Consider the following 23,628-nt stretch of genomic DNA (forward strand, 5'->3'; position numbering starts at 1 on the left):
GTATATATGTGTGTGTGTGTGTGTGTGTGTGTGTGTGTGCGAGAGAGAGAGAGGAAAAAAGAGAGAGTGAGAGTATCTATGTACAGTATGCATCAATGCACATCTGTATGTGTCCTATAGGCACAGGTACTAATGCCTGCTACATGGAGGAGATATCTAACGTTGAGCTGGTGGATGGGGATGAGGGTCGTATGTGTGTGAACATGGAATGGGGAGCATTCGGGGACCTTGGGGAGCTGGATGACATTTGCACAGAGTTTGATAGAGCTGTGGATGATCAGTCCGCTAACTCTGGCAAACAGCGGTAAGACTTGAAACCAGGATAATTTATGCCAGGTGGTCAACTTCCTGTTAGAGTAGTTTGTCATTTCTTATGGGACTGTAGATTTCAGTCCCAATCAATATTCCCTCTAAGCTGCACGCCTTTGCAGCAGGGCACTTCAGATGTTGCTCTCACGCAGACGGTAAAAACATTCGTGCAGATGGCGGACTCAAGTGTGTGGGAAAACCTAGAGATTTTCTTGAATCAGAGCTAAATGCAAATTTTTCCAGTATGGCGCTAAAGCTTTGAGTGAAATCTTGTGTGTAAAGAAGGAAGAAATATGCATTGAGTCATCAAACAACACATACACATAACCACATTTACTGTGAGACGCAGCGCTATTGGTGAACGTGTAAATGCGGTTGCGTGCCTGAACTTTTAAATGTGCTTTGTGGTCAGTGCCCCTCCCACGAGTGAATAAAATAAACATTTGCTTTGGTCTTACGTGAATGCAAACAGGTGCAACAAATCAGGTTTGTGTTACAATATCGGATCTGTGTATAAAACTTTGTTATTAGCCTATTATGTTCTTAGTTTACTTAATACTTAGGCTACTTCTTTATTATTATGACTACTTACTAGAATAATAATAATAAAAAAAATGAAGCAGTGTTTACTTGAGAAACTCTTGTTTTTATTTAATATGTTTAAATTTACATTTAATATTTAACTTTTTAAATAAAGGAGTGTTTTCAATAGAATAATAGCATATTATCCAAATATAACTGGTATTCGTACCAACAAAAATGTTGGTATTTTATTACATATATATGTACAGTATATATTAGGGCTGTCAATTGATTACATTTTTTAATCAAATTAATTACATGATATGTCGAGTAATTAATCACAATTAATCGCATACATAAATATTTGCTGAGAAAGCCACTCAAATAACAATAATTCAATATATAATTATTAAATAATTATAAATAATTATATTTAAATAATTATATATATATATATATATATATATATATATATATATATATATATATATATATATATAAAAAATAATAATACAGATAATTAAAATGCATTACATCATTTTGGCACTCAAGTGAAGCATTGAAAAAAGACAATACAAAAAGTGGCTTTAGAATGCAATATATTGTTTACAACCCCAATTCCGAAAAAGCTGGGACAGTATGAAAATGGCTAATAAAAAAAGTGATTTGTGATTTGTAAATTATATTCACCCTTTGCTATATTGAATGTACCACAACTACACATAATATGATGTTTTACCTTTTGAATTTTATTGTTTTTTTTTTTTTTATGTACAGTAATTTCAAATCAGATGATTGCAACATGCTCCAAAAAAGTTGAGACAGTCAAGTGTTTACCACTGTGAAACATCACCATTTCTTCTAATAACACTTATTAAGCATTTGGGCACTGAAGACACAAGTTTGTTAAGTTTAGAAAGTGGAATTTTCCCCCATTCATCCATTATGTAGGTCTTTAGCTGCACAGTTGTACGGGGACTTCGTTGCCAGATGGTGTGCTTAATAATGCGCCACACATTCTCAATTGAAGACTGGTCAGGACTGGAGGCAGGCCAGTCTAGCACCCACACTCTCTGCTTACACAGCCATGCACTTGAAATCCAGGCAGTATGTGGTTTGAAGTTGTCCTGCTGGAAAATGGGGGGCAGTGGTAGCTCAGCGGTTAAGGCTCTGGGTTACTGATCAGAAGGTCAGGGGTTCAAGCCCAAGCACCGCCAAGATGCCACTGTTGGGCCCTTGAGCAAGGCCCTTGACCCTATCTGCTCCAGGGGCACTGTATCATGGCTGACCCTGCACTCTGACCCCAGCCTAGCTGGGATATGTGAAAAGAAGAATTTCACTGTATATGTGCAAAATGTATAATGTGTGATAAATAAAGAAAATTATTAAATGCAGGGATGTCCCTGGAAAAGACAGTGCTGGATGGCAGTATATGTTGCTCCAAAATTTTTACATATCTGTCTGCATTCATGGTGTTCTCACAGATGTGCGAGTTACCCATGCCATGGGCACTGACACACCCCTGGCCCATACAGACACTGGCTTTTGGACCTTACGTTAATAACAGCTTGGATGGTCCATTTCCTCTTTGGCCTGGATAACACGACGGCTGTGTTTTTCATAAATGTTTTGAAATGTGGACCCTTCAGACCAAAAAGCACAGTTCCACTGTTCTACTTTCCATCTATGATGAGACTGAGCCCAGAGAAGTCAGCAGAGCTTCTGGACAGTGTTGATGTATGGCTTCTGCTTTGCATAGTAAAGTCTTAACTTGCATCTGTGGATGCAGCGGGGGGTGGTGTTAACTAACAGAGGTTTACTAAAATTATCCCAAGCCCATGTTCATGATATCCATTACAGATGAATTACGTTTTTTAAGACAGTGACGTCTGAGGGATCAGAGATCACGCACATTCAGAAGTGGTTTTCGTCTTGCCATTTACTTACCGAGATTTGACCAGATTCCTTGAATCTTTTAATATTGTGCACTTTAGAGGGTGAAATGCCCAAAATCCTTCCAATTTGTCTTTGGGGAACATTGTTCTCAGAGTGCTGGATTGTTTGCTGAAGCATCTGTTGGCAAATTGACAAGTCTTGAACGATCCTTGCTCTTGAAGGACTAGGCTGTTTGTGGAGGCTCCTTATACAGTATACAGTATTATGACACAATTCCCTCACCTATTTAACATCTCCTGTTTCACATCGCCTTGTTATTTCAACTCGTCAAATTGTTATTAGTCTTAAATTGCCCGTCTCAACTTTTTTGGAGCGTGTTGCAATAATCTGATTTGAAATTACTATATATTTTCAAAAAACTATGAAATTCACAAGGGAAAACATCATATTATGTGTAGTTGGGGTGCTTTCAATATAGCAAAGGGTGAATATAATTTACAAATCACTCCTTTTTGTTTTTTTTAGCATTTGTCATACTGTCCCAACTTTTTCGGAACTGGGGTTGTATTTCCGTAGTATTGAACATAAGCCTATCATTGGCCCACAGTTCACAGCAATCCATTTTGCAGTTGAATTTGTCAATTAGTCCGAGATTTATTATAAGGGCTTGTCTAAGGATGTGTCAATGTACACCTGCGTCAGACGGACGCTTTTGGAGCGTCTCGGTTGCGTTGCATCATAAATACCGTTATTGTTCTAATACCGTTTTTAGTTCGCTGTGTCAAGTTAAAAGAAGTTTGAAACTTAGAAAAACACATCTTGAGATCCCTGCCTTCGAACTTTCCCTTCTAGTGACAGCTCTTACAGAATGCTGCTGCTAGAATGCTGAAAAAAAAAAAAAAAAAAAAAAAAAAAAACAGACCACATCAGGTCTCTGGCTTCTTGTTACACATAAAATGTATTTCTACAGTACTATTAATTATTCATAAGGCACTTAATAGCCTAGGGCATAAATAAATTATGGAAATGCTTGCAGAATATAAATATAACAGACAACTTAGACTATTATGATTAAGTTAGCTAGAAAAACCAAGGGTGTTTTCCAAACATGGTGAGACAATGTGTAGCTGCTATGACACCTACAGCTTGAACCAGCATTCCAGAAGATCTCCGTAGCCATACACATACTTTGTATTCATGCCATAATTTCATATTTCCGAGTATAAGTACATTAACATAATGAAATGGTTGCACATGCTGTGCATGGTGCTTCTAAGTTCTGATTTTTTGGCATGTATGCAAAAAAGATTTATACCTGTAAAAATGTGTCTAAATAACTCTATCCGCAAAAAAACGTAACATATTGGCATATTTAAATAGTCAAAATAAATTATGACTAACCAATTTCTTGCAAGTTCTTTGAGACAAAGTATAAAGTAAATATATTGATGATTATATTTTAATGTTTGATTTAATGTACATGTACAGTACCATGATTAGTGGTAATTAATCACAGAAAACTGTGATTAATTAGTTAAAATATTTAAATCGATTCACTGCCCATTTTGTTTAAATATAAAACATTTATAATTATCAAGCCAATACTAATTAGCTTGATTGAATTATCTGATATTAACAATAAATAATAAAAACAACAATAATGACCAGATAACAATGTATATTTACCGTTAGGTCTATGCACAGCATCCAGATTCATAATCCTGATAATTTTCCCTTTTAAAATAAAAAAGCCCTAACAAAAGCACGTTTTTGGTGCGTTCAATGGTTGTCGTATCCAGTTGTCCAGTGGCTTGATGAGAGATATCATTGCAGTAAACAGCAATCAGATGTTTTTAAAAAATATTCATGTACTTCATTAAAAAGATTAGAATGTATCTGCAGAAACAATCTGCAAATTACTCTAATGGACGGTGTTGAGGAAGAACAGATGATGGTTCACTTGACCAATCAGTGGAAATGGATGTCTCAGGCCCACATGGGCAAATAAAAATATTCAAGTTATAGATTCAGTTTATATGCATAAATTAAAATGTGTTTTCTTATTCTGGGCCATTTCTTTTTAAGTTGTAAAAAACAACAGGATAAAACGTAAATTGTTGTAATGTGTTCACGAAAGATAACGGAAATGTGATAAATGAACGGTTTATTGATTAAGGAACACGGACCTAAAACGGTCCTGAATTGTCAATTTTAAGTATTGAAAATGCTAATATTGGCTATATCAAGATACCAAATAAAATAGAATAGCATAGGTATACAAACACAAACTAGTCAGCATTGGCTGATATCTAAATCTATGTACTTAATACTTGTTATCGGTCTTCAAAAATTGGTATCTGTTACAGTTATGCATTTATCCAAATTAATGTATATAAAATATACATTTGATCAGTTTGTGCTCCCTGGGAATTGAACTCATAACCTTGGTGTTGCTAGCGCCATGTAGTTAAGATACAGGAACTCCACTATACCAAACTTTATTAGGAATTTTATTTCTTTAATTTTTTTGAGAAGTAGCTTTTAGTGCTTGCTATTAATTAGTTGATTTTTTGTCAAAATAGTGATTTTTATTTCACATTAGGTTTTTTAAACATTTGCATTCACGTGCATTGTCATGACTATATTTTATATTTGTTTGTTTTTTTTCTTTCTATTTGCTCACTGTGGAACTGTTTTTAGGGTTTAAAAGGTGCTATACATATCTTTTTTATTATAGGGCAAAACCAAAACCATTACATTGACATATATGCATTTGGCAGATTCTTTAATCCAATGCACTCCCTGAGAATCAAAAGCATGACTTGTTAGCAGCAAGCTCTGCGAGTTACAGGAACACAAATTAACATGTTAATTTGTTTGTTCCCATCGATTTCTATGTTTTGGCCTTATTGAGTGACGTTCAATATCATGCTAATTTTTCCCCTGTATTTTTCAGGTATGAAAAGATGATCAGTGGGATGTATCTTGGAGAGGTAGTAAGAAACGTTCTCCTGGACTTCACTGCTAAAGGTCTGCTTTTCCGTGGCAACCTCTCCGAGAGGCTCAAAACTCGTGGTATCTTCGAGACCAAGTTCCTGTCACAGATCGAGAGGTGTGTGAAGAGTTCAAAACATGTAGGAAGTTGTTTACCTAGTTGCCTTCTGGTTCCTTAAAGATGCCATTAAAATGCTAAGCACATTGATTATTGCCAATATTAGTATAGAAGCCTAAGGTGTCTCGGCACGTATAATTAGATTGTTCCAAAGGACGAGAACTGCTATTTATGTTTTCGTTATGTTCGCTAATGTCATTAAGGTAATATTCCCATACAAGACACTCCTGCAAATTTTGGCTTGATATGACATGTGATTTGAATGTTTGCATATTTATTGTTATTCATATTCCAAAAAAAACTTCAGCTGGTTTAGCTAGTCAGCCAGATGGTCTCCCAGGCTATCCAGCTCTTAAGTGCCCCAAACCCCTCTGAAACTAGCAATTTAGACCAGCCTGACTGGGCTGGGTGACCAGCTAAGACCGGCAAACCAGTTTAGGCTTGTTTGTGCTGGTTTTCTCATTAGGTATGCCTTGGCTTTGGGATGTTTTAAAAAAATGAAGCCTTAGTGCTTATTGGCTGTTGTTTTAGTACAGCTTGTTATGTCTTGTGGGAGAAGATACAAGATACAATTTGTTCTGTGACTTTATTGATCATTAATCAACATGATTAATTGTCTCTTTCTGTACAGTGATAGTCTGGCACTGCGGCAGGTCCGCTCAATACTGCAGCACTTGGGTTTGACGAGCAGTACGTGTGATGACAGTATTCTTGTAAAGGAGGTATGCAGTGTGGTGTCCAAACGGGCCGCCCAGTTGTGTGGAGCCGGTCTGGCTGCTGTTGTGGACAAGATAAGGCTGAACCGTGGCCTTGATCAACTCAAAATCACAGTTGGGGTGGACGGCACACTCTACAAACTCCACCCACAGTGAGTGTCTGCACAGCAGGATTTTTAAAAGATTACGCATTTTTATCACTTCAGAAACCCTTATTTGTCAATGACCCTTCTAACAATTTGTTCACGTATACATTGTGATCCTTTCTAAAACAATTCCACATCAGTACGTGAAACGTAATAACTACATCTGAAATGAATGTCCGTTCCTCGCGACCTTCAGAACTCCAACCGATCAGCTGATTCTCTAGCTACTTTCAAGAAACATCTAAAGACGCATTTCTTCCGTGAGCAGTTAACCTAATCCTACTCTTGCACTGTCGTCTTTCTTCATCTTTAAAAAAAAATAGTAATAATTCTACCTTCCTCTCTACTTGTACTTCTCTGAGCAATTCGAAACTTTGAATTGCAGCACTTTTCATATTTTTGCCTCCTGAGGATGAATCGGTTTTGCTGTATTCTTCATTTGTAAGTCTCTTTGGATAAAAGCATCTGCTAAATGAATAAATGTACAGGTAAATGTAAATTTAGTTTATTGAAAAAGCATGTGAATGACTAAACATTACGGACAGAGATAAGTGCCATGTGCTGTGCAAAATCTTCCACACTAAATTTAAACATGTGGGGAACGACTAAAGCCATCCTTACACTGCCAAGACGGTATATTGTATATTAAAACAATATTAAAACATATTAAAACAACTGTATATTACACTCACTGAGCACTTTATTAGGAACACTATGGTCCTAAACCAGCCCGTTTGGCACCAAATATCATGCCACGATCTAAATCACTGAGATCACATTTTTTCCCCATTCTGATGGTTGATGTGAACATTAACATATGCTCCTGACCCATATCTGCATGATTTTATGCATTGCACTGCTGCCACATGATTGGTTGATTAGATAATCGCATGAATAAGTAGGTGTTCAGGTGTTCCTAATAAAGTGCTAAGTGAGTGTATATCAGCCGGCTATTGTTGAAAAATAGAAATGCAATATGAATTGTTTTGCAAATGCATTGTGACTCTTTGAATCAAAATCAAATAGAATTATTAGGTACCTAAAGACTCCTACCCCTAAGAAGGGAAAAAACGACCCTATTAAGTCAGGCAAGAATTAAATAGCTCGAAACTACAGTGTGACATTTTTTTAATTGTTCAGGGTTTCCGCGGGTCCTTAAAAAGTTTTAAATTTACTTTTTAAAATTTAAGGCCATAAACAGTCTTAAATATCTTAAATAAATTACAAGAAGTCTTACATTTCGTTTGCTGAGGTCTTACATTTTGGGGCGTGAATAGATGAGATGCTTAAAACTATCTCTCTCTCTCTCTCTCTCTCTCTCTCTCTCGTGCATCCGTCATTTAGCAGCTGAAGCTTTAGTTTAGTGTGAGCTCGCGCAGGGAAGCGCATTTTTACTGAACTTACGATGTTACACATGTATAAACCTTCATAAACCCGTTAATCAGAAATGCAAATGGCGTTATTCTGCCACTGTCTCTCGTTTGGAAGGCTGCATGCTAGGTAGGACGCGTCCTTTGAAGGCTGCAGTATACCGAGTGTCCTCCTTTAAACAAGTCTCGTTTAAACGAGACGGCCTTCGTAGGACAAACGGAAACATGGTTGCTATGACAGCACACCACTCTTAAACAAGCACGAGTGCTTTGAGTGAGAAGGGAACAAAGTCTCTTTAGAAGGGAAGGAATGAGGTACATTTTAGGAGAGTTATAATGATGTAAAGAGAAAAGAAAATAGATTTTACAGGTGTACTTTTAGTCTAATACTTTATTTTAATTATATTTTAATATAATTATACATATTATATACTCTGCACCCATCTACTGAGGTACTTTAACTTGGGTTTGAACATCATATTTACGGGCAAATTGGCGTTGAAGCAAAGAATTGTGGGTTGTGAGTGCCCACGAAGGATACACCTCATGCATCCTCCGAATTCCCGTGAAAGAAGGTAGCATTCAAAGGCTGCATTCGAAGTGTCCTACTTACTTTTATGAAAAGAGACAGTCTCAATGACGTATGCAGCCGATAAATGCGACCTCCGGAGGACGCAGCCTTCCAAACGAGACACAGGCGTCTCTGTAAGCGAGCGATGAGCTAACACTGTCGCTCCTGTTTATAATGGACAAAGCTGTCAACGTGACAATTTGCAAGCGCGCGAGGTTGGAGCGGTGTTTTGACGCCTTTCAAATCTTGGTGCTTCCTTATCACCTTTGACAATAATTGTAAAGCTAACAGAACTACTCAGCTGCAGAGTTACACCTGTTTTATCTCTCATCTCCACCTGTCTTTGAGCTCCATCTGACATATACAGGTATTTTGTCTGCCATCTGAATCAGTCAATTAAAAAAAAAAAAAAGTATAATATACAAAACAATAATAATATAATTATATAAAATTATAATATTATGAATATACATAATGTGAAAATATTTAATCTATATTTAATATTTAGTGTACAATCAGTTTTCAGTATACATAACTAATTATGCAGCACAGTTCTCTTTCATTATTTAATCTGTTAACATTTTCAAAACATATTGTCAACTTTAAACGGCCATTTTTAAGGTAACTGACGAGTTTTGACTTTTACTTGAGATATTCCACACAAAAATTAAAATTGTCATCACTTACCTTCATGCTGTTGCAAACCTGTATGACTTTCTTATTTCAGTGGATATCAAAAGGAGATATTAGGGAGTTTCAGTCACCATTCACTTGCACTGAATGAAAAACAAGATGCAGTGACAGTGAATGGTGACTGAGACTAAACGTTTTGCTTAACATCTCCTTGGTTGTTCCACGGCAGAGAAAAATTCATACAGACTCAAGGGTGACCAGTGATGACAGAAACGTCATTTTTAAATGAACTGCCCTTTAAAGGAATAGTTTACTCAAAAATGAAAATTTGCTGATAATTTACTCACGAGGGCCATCCAAGATACACTATATTGCCAAAAGTATTCGCTCATCTGCCTTTAGACGCATATGAACTTAAGTGACATCCTATTCTTAATCCATAGGGTTTAATATGACGTCGGCCCACCCTTTGCAGCTACAACAGCTTCAACTCTTCTGGGAAGGCTTTCCACAAGGTTTAGGAGAGTGTTTATGGGAATTTTTGACCATTCTTTCAGAAGCACATTTGTGAGGTCAGACACTGATGTTGGATGAGAAGGCCTGGCTCGCAGTCTTCACTCTAATTCATCCCAAAGGTGCTCTATCGGGTTGAGGTCAGGTCTCTGTGCAGGCCAGTCAAGTTCTTCCACACCAAACCCGCTCATCCATGTCTTTATGGACCTTGCTTTGTGCACTGGTGCGCAGTCATGTTGGAACAGGAAGGGGCCGTCCCCAAACTGTTCCCACAAAGTTGGGAGCATGGAATTGTCCAAAATCTCTTGGTATGCTGAAGCATTCAGTGTTCCTTTCACTGGAACTAAGGGGCCAAGCCCAGCTCCTGAAAAACAACCCCACACCATAATCCCCCCTCCACCAAATTTCACAGTTGGCACAATGCAGTCAGACAAATACCGTTCTCCTGGCAACCGCCAAACCCAGACTCGTCCATCAGATTGCCAGATGGAGAAGCGTGATTCGTCACTCCAGAGAACGCGTCTCCACTGCTCTAGAGTCCAGTGGCGGCGTGCTTTACACCACTGCATCCGACGCTTTGCATTGCACTTGGTGATGTATGGCTTGGATGCAGCTGCTCGGCCATGGAAACCCATTCCATGAAGCTCTCTACACACTGTTCTTGAGCTAATCTGAAGGCCACATGAACTTTGGAGGTCTGTAGCGATTGACTCTGCAGAAAGTTGGCGACCTCTGCGCACTATGCGCCTCAGCATCCGCTGACCCCGCTCTGTCATTTTACGTGGCCTACCACTTCGTGGCTGAGTTGCTGTCATTCCCAATTGCTTCCACTTTGTTATAATACCACTGACAGTTGACTGTGGAATATTTAGTAGCGAGGAAATTGCATGACTGGACTTGTTGCACAGGTGGCATCCTATCACAGTACCACGCTGGAATTCACTGAGCTCCTGAGAGCAGCCCATTCTTTCACAAATGTTTATAGAAGCAGTCTGCATGCCTAGGTGCTTCATTTTATACACCTGTGGCCATGGAAGTGATTGGAACACCTGAATTCAATTATTTGGATGGGTGAGCGAATACTTTTGGCAATATAGTGTATATCCGAGTTTCTTTCTTCATCAAAACAGAATTTAAGATTTTTAGGATGTCATTTCAGGCCTCCTCCATTAGACAATGCAAGTGAATGTACTCCATTTTTTGATGGTTCAAAATGCATATTTAGGGTGCATCAAAATAAACCACATCAGTAGCGGATTTAGGCATGGGCGACATGTGCCGTTGCCCAGGGCGGCATCTTGCGGGGGGGGCGGCGGCATCTTGCGGTGGGGCAGCACGAGGCACCCACACATACCACCCCCCCGTCAACAACTTTTGGGTTTCGCCTAGGGCGCCATACAAGCTAGAACCGCCACTGATCCACACGACTCCAGTCGACAAATAAAGTTCTTCTGAACCCAAACAACTGATTATTTTTAGAAACAAAACAATATTTAAATACTTTTTAACTACAAATGTTCGCTTCCGTACATCTCTGTAACTCGCACGCATGAGAGGAATGATGTAAGCTCGTTGGTAAGGTCACGTGTCATGTGGAGGAGGAGGCAGGAGTACATTCACTTGCATTGTTTAAAGGAGGAGGCCTGAAATGAAACCCTAAAAATCTTAAATTCTGTTTTGATGACGAAAGAAACTCAGATACATCTTGGAGGGTGAGTAAATTATCAGCAAATTTTCATTTTGGGGTGAACTATTCCTTTAACTACTGTTTAAGTATTTGGTAAAGGTATCTGCCAAGAAAAAAAATATAAATGTTATTCAGCACATGCTAGACCTTATTCACAGCAGCGCCATATTAAATTTATGACGAGAATGACAACGAGGCTGTGAGGGATAGACGTACAGTCTCTTCAATGGGCTGTTCTGCAGTTTAAAGTGTTTTTGGATCGTTCTGCAGACAAAACATTGGAAAAATCTCTTTTCAAGGGCACTCAGTAGACAAAGAACTCCAGACAACATGAGTTGAGGAAAATCAGATGGGATATTGGAGCTTTTTACAGATTTATACCGTGCATGCCATTTAAGAGATGGTAAGTCTATCCCACATAACTTCATTTCCATTTCCATTAAAAATCAAACATGGCACTACTGTGAGTAAGGTCTATAGACCAATCCTCTTGTTTACAAAATTGTCAGCGCATGCGCAGTAAGTGGTGGCAGAAATCCCACTGACTGTTGTGTTAGATTTGACAGATTAGATGATTAAACAAAAGTATGACACAAAACCATCATACAGACATATTCTTAGCGATACAATTACTATAATAAAATGAGTTAATAAATAACATGTAATCATGTTCGCTCTAAATTTTTGCATTGAAATGGTCTCAGTCCAGTCTGCTCTGTTGATGGCTTGAAGCCACAGCAGTCAACTAGAGCACTCGGAACCATTTTTCAACAACGTAATCCGATAAAAGTTTACTTTTACGCATGGTTTTTGCCACCACTTCCGTGTTTGACATAAGCGGTGACATTGGCAAAGCATTGGTCTATTGTGTCATGTCTTGCTGGAAAGCAAGTGACTAAAGAGAAGGGTCACAATATAGGCTATTTTAGGCTACGTGCATTCTTAATGAATTCATTTAGAGTTTTAATGTTTTATTAACTTATTTAAAAAAAAGAAAACACAAATGCACAATAAAATATAAAAAACATGTCCAGAGACATCCAAGTAGTCTCAGTGGTTTTGTATTTACCAGCTAATGAATTATTTAATGTGTTTTATTATTATTATTGAGAAAGTGGTCTTAAAATTTTCTTTTATTTGGCCATGTCATTCCTTCGAACCTGCAGAATCCCTGTTGTTACAGCATTACCTGACTGCTCTTCATTATGAATATATCCATAATGCTTTATTTATTGACATTGTGGGCTTTTTTCCTGTCTTGGATCCGTTTTAGGCATGTGCTATAACGTTTGAGAAACTTCCTTGTGCAACCAAAAACAACAATTTGATGGAAGCATCAATGACACCATTTCAAGCTTTTGATCAAAAGTATAAAACACCCTAAACCTCCCATGAGATGTTGTGCTTTTAAACTGTATTTTCAAAAGCCCCCTGCCTTTCTATTGTAATGTCTTGCTTAGAGTTACTTTTGAAAAAAGGGCATTGTCTGAATCAAAATGACAGATCTCTTTTATGCTAAAAGAACAGTATAATCAGTATTATTTAGTCATAAAAGTTGATATATTTTACATGGAAATTGCATGTATGTGAAACCTCATCTTAAGTTGTTTTTTTCTCTCCAGTGATGCATTTGATAGAAATAACACTTCTATCCTTAATTAGCCTTGAAAAAATAAAGCGATATAGCGATTTGAGTATAATTCTCAATGTAAAAAGTAAACCAACCATATTTCTTGATTCACGGGTAACACTTGACAATAAGGTTCCACTTTTTAACATTAGTTAACCACATTAGTTAACATGAACTAACAGTGAACAATACTTTTACAGCATTTATTAATATTGGTTAATGTTAATTTCAACATATAGTAATACATTTTTAAAATCAAATGTTGGATATGTTAACATTAGTTGCACTATGAACTAACAATGAACAATTGTATTTTTATTAACTAGCATAAAAAAATAAAATGTTTAAATGCTTTAAAAATATAAATAGTTTATTCTCTAATGCTCATGAAAGGACTGCCTTTAAAGGTTTATAATTTATCGTTAAAAATAAATTCACCTATAGAATTTTTTTTTATGGGATTTATACTTCCGGAACCTGACTGTTGCGCTCTGTAGCAAGAAGCAAATCATGATTCGTGACTCTGACATAAACGGAAGGCTACTGTTTGTTACTGGCTATTTAAAAAAGGGAAAAGCTTTTTGATATGTCCCACCTTACCACCAATTTCCTGTTTCAGTACGAAAATGTCAGCAAAGGAAAGAAAACTGCACTTATCAAACAATTTCATGGGGTTTTGGAAAAAACGCATATTTTACTCGTAGGGCCCTATTTTAAGAGCGCTAGCGCTATGCCATAAGTCATACATGCAAAGTCAATGGGCATGGCCATGAAGTTTTGGCATTTTCATGCAAGCATGGGCTAAGTCTAGGTGCAAGTGCGTTTGGTGAAATTGTGCAAGCAATGCGCTAATGGACTGGGTCAAGTGCACTTTAATTCTGAGGTTCTTCTCCTGCACTGTCTGCGTCCTATTATGTAGTCCATTCCCTGTCAAGCACCAGCGATATAAACATAGACAGCACATTCATAAGAAGTTGGTAGTGTAAATGGACTGTATGCAATGAATTAGAAGAATAGAAATATGGACTTGTGTTCTTTTCTACATTAACTGCGTCCTTGTTGAATGTCAGGCATATTTCTATGACAGTGACTCTCTTTTATATACGCATAGAAAGAGGTTCTTGTCAGGATTTAAATTTATGCTCTGTTCAGTTATAGAGAATGTAAGTATTATTAATCATTTTCATCTACTGACACACAAATCATGGCTAGTATTAACAGTGATTGTATCGGAACGCACTTCACTTCTACTGGTCAACTTTGATTTTGAAAAATCTAATTAATTTATTGAAAAATGAAAAAATAAACCAAAAATATTTCTAAATTCAAATCACACTTCAAATGAAATGAAAATATTATCAAATATTATTAAGTGGTCAAAAAAATCCAATACCAAATCCAAAACATTTTTAATCTGTCAAACTTCTTCCACCGGCCCGTTTTGCGGTGATTTAAATCAGTTTACGACAACAAGTGGAAAAAATACCAATATAACATAATAATAATAATAATAACTGAAAAATAAACCATGACCTAAATATAGTTTAACACAAATCTCATAAATATTTCTTTCATAAAACAACAGTGATCGTCATGGACACAATTTGATTTTCAACTGTATTTTCAGAGTTTGGACATGAACTTTATTACCATCTGCTGGTGGAATCTCCAAACTGCAAATTCAGGAACTGAATTTAGACTTTGCGCTGGGATAAGACCTGCTTTTGAAACGTCTTAGCGCAATTATCTATTTCTGTGGAAGATAGCAAACTGCGCTTTGCGCCACTTCGTTAACATACAATACACCCACAGTAGTGCAAACACTCCCACAGACACCCACTTGCACGAAAATTGCACTTAGAATTAGCGCTCTCACAAAAATTGGATAAGATGTTGCATGTGGTCGTAGCGCGTAGCGCTGGGCTTTACTTACAAAAATATAACCCATAGTCTGATTTCCTAATTCAGTTATATTATTGTTTAATCACACTTTTTTTCTCTTATTTAATCAGCTTTTCCACCATAATGCGGGAGACCTTAAAAGACCTGGCACCCAACTGTGAGGTCACTGTCGTCCAGTCAGAAGATGGCAGTGGAAAAGGTGCAGCCCTCATCACAGCCGTAGCTTGTCGGTTGAGAGGTGGTGGAAAGTAGCAATGCAGGCTGAGAGGAAACGATAAAATAAAGGGAAAAGAAAACGAGGAAGAAATTAAAAATATCGACTGATCTTCCAGATTTTTACCTGTGCTACAATGTGACCTTACTGAAACAACACTCCTGTCTGTACGAAAAAGTATGTTATTTATTTATGCTTTTTCATTTGCATGTCACGTTTTAGGTCATTCATTGCAAAGACTTAACATGCTAGTTGGGAGAAAACTGAGAAACAAGAATAGATCCTCTTGCAAATATACTAATGTTACTGAAGTGTGATAAAAAAAAAAAAAAAAGAAAAAGCAGAAAGAGATTTTATTCATGTTTTGAGCTGTGAATTATGTAATTTATGGGTAACACTTAATAATATTCTGATGATGAACAATATTTTTACAGCATTTTTTCATCTTTGTTAATGTTAGTTTATATATGAAAATGCTATTGTTCATTGTTATTGTAGTTTAAAATGCATTAACTTTTAATGTTAAAATTGTATTAGTATATGTACAAATGAACATTAACCAATGCTGCACAAGTATTGTTCATTGTTTGTTCATGTTAACTACTGTGTTAATGTATACAACTTTATTATAAAGTGTTTCCAATTTATGTCTGTAACTACTTAGAGCCCAGGAAGAACACACTGCATGTGTTCCTAGTGCACAGACTTCCTGACCTCAGATATACATCTAACGATGATTCTTAAGTAAATATGATCTCTAGTCTTGGGTTAAAGGAATAGTTCACCCAGAAATGTAAATTCTCTCATCATTTACTCACCTTTATGCCATCCCAGATGTGTATGACTTTCTTTCTTCTGCAGAACACAAATGAAGATTTTTAGAAGAATATCTCAGCCCTGTAGGTCCATACAATGCAAGTCAATGGATGCCAACATTTTGAATTTCCAAAAATCACATAGGTCCACATAAAAGTAATCCATACGACTCCAGTGGTTAAATCCATATCTTCAGAAGCGATTTGATACGTGTGGATGAGAAACAGATCAATATTTTAGTCAATTTTTGCTACTAGCAAAAAGCAAAATTTGCAGAAATTGACTTAAGTATTGATGTTTCTCACCCACACCTATTAAATCATTTCTGAAGACATGGATTTAACCTCTGGAGTCTTGTGGATTACTTTTATGCTGCCTGTATGTGCTTTTTGGAGTGTCAAAATGTTGGCACCCATTCACTTGCATTGTATGGACCTACAGAGCTGAGATATTCTTCTAAAAATCTTAATTTGTGTTCTGCAGAAGAATGTAAGTCACACATCTGGGATGGCATGAGGGTGAGTAAATTGTGAGAATTTTTATTTTTGTTTGAACCATCACTTTAATCTGAATTTTGTGTTTTGCTTTTCCTGTTACAATAAAAAACTATTTTTAAAAAACAAAGAAAATTATTTAATTCAGGCTTTCGAAATGCTCCAGTTTAAGGACTGTCTGACTATTTGTTTTGGAGAATTGAATCTAATAAGGGCTAGACTGCATGTTACATCATTTTCTCCCTGATCCAAATAAAATTGTCAGTTGGATAAAGTTTGCAGTGCTGTTTGTACTCTACTTGTTGTTTTGCAAGTTACTATTTTAGCATGCCTGTTTCCAGTACATTAATGGACAAGATAGACTGACATAAAGTAACCAACTGACATAATTACTGCAGTGTCTTTTTTTTTTTTAATGTAATTACTGGTTGCAAAATTAGATTTTTCTAGGAAAACATTGCACACTCCGGAAAAGAGAGTTGTACAGTACATAAAAATGGGCATTATATAGACCTATTTTCAGTATGTTTTGCCATGGGGCTATGAGATGGTTTGGTTTATGTTAGGCTTGGGCAAAGGTCAAGTTTAGGAATCCAGTTTGATAGATACAAATGTATGATATATGTAAAAAATGTGTGTAAGTGTATTTGAGATTTAACATTTCAACAATTGCAGCATACTCTAGTCTAGTGATTTTTGGCAGACTTCACATACTCCTGAATATTACCAGTCATCCATATACATAGCTAGTGCTCAGTGAATGCACAAATATTAGCACCTTAAAGGTATATTTCACCCATAAATTATGATTTACTCACCCTTGTGGTTTTACAAACCCATGTGGGTTTTTTTCTTCCACAGAAAACCAAAAGAGAAGTTTAACAGAATGTCCAAACTGCTCTCTTTGATGTAAAAAAAAACTAGATAGGGATCAGGGGCTGTCAAGCTCCAAAAAAAACAAAAAGAAAAAAAAAACAAATAGAAATATCATAAAAGTTGCTGCATTTTAACTTTGACTGCATGCGATTTTTGTGTGGAAAGACTGTCGGTCACTTAGATTGAGTCATGTGGTATTTATTAATGACCAACAGATCTCCTATTCAGTATTCCTGTCAGCTCTGTGCCTGAGAGTAGTCAACTTATTCTAGTAGGGCTCTATGGACAATAATTCATGAATTTTTAAGGTCAGATCAGGTCTGCTACGCTGCAGTGCACTGGGCAAAAGTGTAGCTATATACTCAATTTTGCAGCTAAAAAAAGTTATATGTTAAGTGCAGACACATTAAAAGCTGCTGTAGAAAGTGCTACAGAAAAGCAGAGCAAAGGTCAGACCCATTGCATATATAAGTCAAGTCAAAATGTATTTCTTTAGCACATTTAAAAGCAACAGAGTTGCACCAGAGTGCTGTACAATAAAATGTTGAACATATAAAAAGAAAGCATTAAAGGAAAACATGCAGCGTACAAAATATAAACACATTAAATAAAATACTATCAGAAAACTTCAACATAAAACCCTTAAACTAATCTTAAAAGCCAGAGAGAACAAATAAAATTTAAGAGCCGATTTAAAACTGGCTAGTGAAGGAGCAAACCTCACATTTATGGGCAGACTGTTCCAAAGTTTAGGTGCTGCAGCAGAGAAGGCCCGACCACTCTTAGTTTTACAGTGACAACATGGGACGGTTAAGAGAAGCTGATTACTAGACCTAAGTGCTCTTTGGGGAGAGTAAGAATCAGAAGGTCACTAATGTATTTTGGTGCGACACCAGATAAAGTCTTGTACACAAAAATAGCAATTTTAGCAAATTTAATCGATTCTAAACTTTACAGGAAGCCAACATAAAGTCGCTAAAATGGGAGAAATGTGATCTCTCTTTTTTTGTTCCGGTAAGAAGTCTCGCTGCAGCATTTTGGACAATTTGCAGGCAAGAGATCGCAAATATAATATAAGAATGTTAGTGTGCCCTTTAAACACACCAGCACACTTGGTAAACATCTTAGTTAAGTCAGTGAAACTACTTTTCATTGTGTGTGTGTGTGTGTGTGTGTGTATACACACACACACACACACACACACACACACACACACACTGTATATACACACCAATCAGCCACAACATTAAAACCACCTGCCTAATATTGTGTAGGTCCCCCTCGTGCCGCCAAAACAGCGCCAACCCTCATCTCAGAATAGCATTCTGAGATACTATTCTTCTCAACTCAGTTGTACAGAGCAGTTATCTTAGTTACCGTTGACTTTGTCAGTTCGAACCAGTCTGGCCATTCTCTGTTGCCCTCTCTCATCAACAAGGTATTTCCATCCAGTTTTGTTTCTGGCACTATTCAGAGTAAATTTAAGAGACTGTTGTGCGTGAAAATCCCAGAAGATCAGCAGTTACAGAAATACTCAAACCAGCCCGTCTGGCAGCAACAATCATGCCACGGTCCAAATCACTAAGATAAGCTCCTGACCTTTATCTGCATGAGTTTATGCACTGCACTGCTGCCACACGATTGGCTGATTAGATAATCACATGAAAAACTAGGTGTACAGGTGTTCCTAATAAAGTGCTCTAAGTTAGTGTATATATCATTTGTGATTCATCTCAGAGCAGGTTGGTTTGCTTCGAGGCTTATTACTTTTATTGAAATTTTTGAACTCCCTTGGAATAAAATGGATGGGGAAAAGACTTCCAGAATCAAGGCCACTGAAAAAAGTGGGAGGGTACTATTGCTCTCTAAAGTGGCTCAAATTAACAGGAATTTTCAGTGCTGGCATGATCATTTGGTTCTGGTGAATAGTGCCTCAAATGCACTGCAGTGTAATTCAATAGTTCGTATGTTAATGTAATCTTGTGTTGAAGCAGTAAACGTATTTGGCTTGCTGTCTGTATACTGGAGGGCTCGGAGCTCGAGACTCAACTCCTGATTACCCCCAAAAAAGGCATCAAGATGAAAGAACAGTACTATGACTATGGCAGGAAGTATTTAGGACAGCAAGCCAGCAATAATTCTATTTGGTAAATTGGCTTGGCGGATGCTTCTGAATTGTTCTTCCCCCCAAAATCTATATAGAGGGAGTGCTTTAAGCATTTGCTTGAAGATGCGTTCTTGTACGATGGCTGGTCGAGAGGGCTACGCTGCGTTTCGAACGAGAGACCACCACTCGTCGTAGAAGTGGGTGGGCTCATGGTATGCGAACAGGGAAGATGAAAATGAGAGTTGGCTCATGCTGAGTTCGAAAGGGAGGGCTCACACTGCGATTCAAACAGGAGACTGCTCTATAGAGAGAGAGAGAGCTCACGGCATTAGAACGGGTAAGCCCAGCAAGCAATCGAACAGGGAGAATGAGAGGAATAGGGCTTGTTTGCAGAGGTAGCCTCACTCAATAGACTACCCATAGATAGAGAAATATGGTGCTTTGAGAAGAGGAGGTGGTGACCACTATCTCCTGTATTGCTAGCTGCAGCTGCTTAGAAGCGAAGTCAAAAAGGCTTCGGCGGAAGCATGATAAAATGCTGCTGCGGCAGTAGAGTAAAGTGGGCCTCCTGCAGGAGCAGAGTTAAGGCAGTGCTGTGGCAGTAAGTGGAGGAGATGGAATAGTAAATGGGGGGTGGCGGCAGTGGATTGAGTATTTGGGGGCATAGTGAAGGAGCTTCTGTGGGGGCGCTGCTGTGTTTCCATTGCTGTAGATGCACTTCTATGGAACTTAGTCATTGAAAGCGCCTGTGGAGAAAATATTAACAACCATGTACACACATTTGGTATGGGTGAGGCACTGTTGCTGTGGTATCGAGTAGGGCACAAAAGACTTCATTAGATTTAACACCTGTAGGGTAGCATGGTTAGTTAGGAATATGTAAATTACCTTTATATAAGTCTGTAAGGGAAGCAAAAGTTATGGATAAAAGTTATTTTAGATATGGAAAACATGTCAGTTACATTCATATGCAGCTTTGAAGAAAGCATTAAGTAGGGTGCAAAAGACTTCATTAGATTCATCAACACCTGTAAGGGAAGCAAAGGTTAGTTTGTACTTACCTGTAGGGAGAGCAAATGGTTAGTTAGGAATATGTTAATTTATTACCTTTATATACATCTGTAAGGGAAGCAGAAGGCTAGTTATGGAAAACATGTCAATTATGTTTATATGCAGCTTTGAGGGAAGCGAAAGATTAGTTAAGAATACAACTTTATTACGTTTGTCATGGTAGGGCACTGCTGCGGCAGTATCAAAATGCAAAAGGGGTGATGCTGCGTCAGTATCGAGCGTGGGCGGGCGCTGCAGCACATTATCTGGTGGGGCACTGTGGCTGCAGTATCAAACTGTGGCTGCAGTATCAAATAGATCACACATAGTTTATCAAATGTAGGCACACCTTATTGTGTGTCGGGCTCATTAGGACCATGAGCAAAGGAAATGCCAATGCTAACGGGAAAAGCTAAAAGGCTCTTAAGATTACTGCACCACCACTGCATTCGAACAGGAGAGCTCATACTGTGTTTCGGATGGGAGAGCCCACAGAATGAATGACATGAAATCTCACACTGCATTCGAATGGGAGAGCCCACCCTGTGATTCGAACGGGAGGATCTGCGACCAATGCGCTGAGGCTCACACTGCATTCGAACGGGAGAGCCCACACTGCAATTCGATGGGAAAGCCTGCATAGTGTTCTAACGGGAGGGCCCACACTGCATTCGAATGGCACAGAGTAAAGAACCATGCTGAATTGTGGTTTGAGATGGCTATATATTTATGAGCTGTGCCCCTTGAGTTTTAATAAGAGGAAACATAAGAGGAAATGGGAAACATGATTGCGGTGTTGTGGGAGATTTAGTGGCACGGCCTGAAAGGCAGTTGCGGCACCTGGAAAACACATTTGTGCTGCTTTGCGGTGTGGTGGGAGTTTGTCACATGGTCCGAAGGACACCGCAGTTGCGGCACCTTTACAGCACGTTTGCGCTGCTTTGTGGTGTCGTGGAAGTTCGTTGCACGACCCAAAAGACGCCGCAGTTGTGGCACGTGGACAGTACATTTGCGCTGCTTAGGGATGTTTTGAGCCGAAGGCAGAAGCACCGCAGTTGTGCTTTCTTAACTAAAATGGTTGCCATCTTTGGCTTCTCGATAGGTAATGGTGAAGTCTTGGAAAGACACCTAGATAGAGAAAGTGAGAGGTAAACCTGCGTACAATCCAGTGACAGGAATTTAAATTTAAGCTCTCGCAGAGACCTGCTGGAAGTAATATTGGTGAGACCCTGCGGAAGGCACAATTTCAGGCGTTGTTGTAGAAAACACAAAATAATCATATTTAGGTGAAACTCTAGAAACAAATGTGCTAGGGAATACAGTACATCTTCATAAACAATGTGAAAAAATAGCATAAAATGATCTGAGAAATAAGAGCTTTGGCTCTGTATTGCATATAGATATGCATGGACTTGCAATCATCAATGAAGGATTCACTTTAGGCCATTCATTCCTTAGGAGTATAACTGTCACCTGTAGTACAATATACATCTTGCAAATGAAATGCATCGCATGGCAATAGGTGTGAATTATCTAGGAATGCATTGAATTGCAGCTCTGCACTGCATACAGAAATGCAGGAGATATGTGCTGGGAAATACAGTACGTCTTAATGTGATAAACAGCATAAAATATCTGGGAAATAAGAGCTTTGGCTCTGTACTGCATGCAGAAATGCAGGAGAAATGGACTTGCAATCATTGCTGAAGGATACTCTTGTGGTCATTCGCTCCTTAGGAGTATGACTGCCCACTGCTGTACAATATACATCAATAATGCTGAGAGCAAGGGAGACGTGTTGCAGGGTGTTTATGAATGAGTTGGGACGCGGTGCATAATCCGCCTCTTGCGGAACCGAATTTGGCTCGTGTCTGTTTGGACAGAGGCCGTGTATAACTGCAGTGTGCTGTGGAATGGTCAGAGCGAGTGCTGCGCGGCAGCGAGCTTGCGTTAAAATGTCTGCACTGGTTTGAGAAGAATTTGTCATTAGATTATCGGTCGATTGAAGGGAGTTCTGTGTTGCATGATGCCCCTGTGTTCAGAATGAAATAAATCACACTCCGAAGGGCACTTTGGAGGGAGAGACAATCTTGATATTAATGTTATAAGATGAGGAACCATCGCTGAACAGAGCACGCCCCCCAAACAAGCTGCAGCGAGATAATGAGGCTGACGGGCATCACCTGTGCGGCAGAACCTGATTAAACATGCTGGGATTGAAATGGTTGTTGGAACAACCTGTACATTTTATAGTTTAAAACTGTTGTTTTTACTATATATTTATGGTGCAGTACCATCATTTATATTATTAAATGATAAACTTAATATATTAACTGTAAAAATCTGCTTTTCACTTTTATAATGTATTGTTAATCACCGTAGTAATTACAGAAAGTCACATGATGACATGAAGTTCATCAATAGTGACCCTTCCAGGAACAATGACCAATAAACATGCACAGACACAGTGCTCAGTGTCACTCACACAAACACTAAACACCGTCAGGGTAACACATGTGAAATTAAAATAATGCAGTAAACATTAACTAAACTACATCAGATATAACACAGAACACCCCAATGTACGTAACTGATATTAAAAATAAGAAGAAACATAACTATTCCCATAAAATATAATGAAATGTAATGGGTCACGCAGGGAATTCTGGGAACACCCGATTACTGTTTTTTACCGTAATTACTGCAAAAAGTACATGTACTCTCTTGTTAAACATAATCAAAATTTTAACCATTAATTATACGCGAAAATCATACTTTTTACATCAACATTTTACCGTAAAACTACATGTATTGCCTTTTCAAATATATAACAATTGTTTTACGTATATTTTCCGGTAACTACCCGTTAAACAATTTACGTTTTTTTTTTTTTTTTACTGTAGCATTTTATAGTCATTTAAAATTATGGACATTTTTTACAGTGCATTATACAGTTGCCTGTGGTTGAGAGATTACATTTATATGCAGGTAAAATTTGTTATTTATTTTCTGTCAAAGCATATTTACAGTATTTAGATCTGAAATTATTTATCATATTCATGTT

At 37.8% G+C, this 23,628-nt stretch overlaps 1 protein-coding gene across 1 annotated transcript in view; it reads left to right on the forward strand.

The window, feature by feature from the left end:
• Positions 1-15,561, forward strand: part of LOC127427042 (hexokinase-2-like) — an 88,627-nt gene extending 73,066 nt beyond the window's left edge. The window contains exons 15-18 of the mRNA XM_051674364.1: positions 121-304; positions 5,684-5,839; positions 6,471-6,707; positions 15,118-15,561. Coding sequence (XP_051530324.1) covers positions 121-304; positions 5,684-5,839; positions 6,471-6,707; positions 15,118-15,259 — 719 coding nt within the window. The 3' untranslated portion in view covers positions 15,260-15,561. The remainder of the gene's footprint in view (positions 1-120; positions 305-5,683; positions 5,840-6,470; positions 6,708-15,117) is intronic.
• The last annotated feature ends 8,067 nt before the right edge of the window (positions 15,562-23,628 follow it).

Source organism: Myxocyprinus asiaticus, chromosome 3, assembly GCF_019703515.2.
Source record: "Myxocyprinus asiaticus isolate MX2 ecotype Aquarium Trade chromosome 3, UBuf_Myxa_2, whole genome shotgun sequence".
Classification (NCBI taxonomy): Eukaryota; Metazoa; Chordata; class Actinopteri; order Cypriniformes; family Catostomidae; genus Myxocyprinus; species Myxocyprinus asiaticus.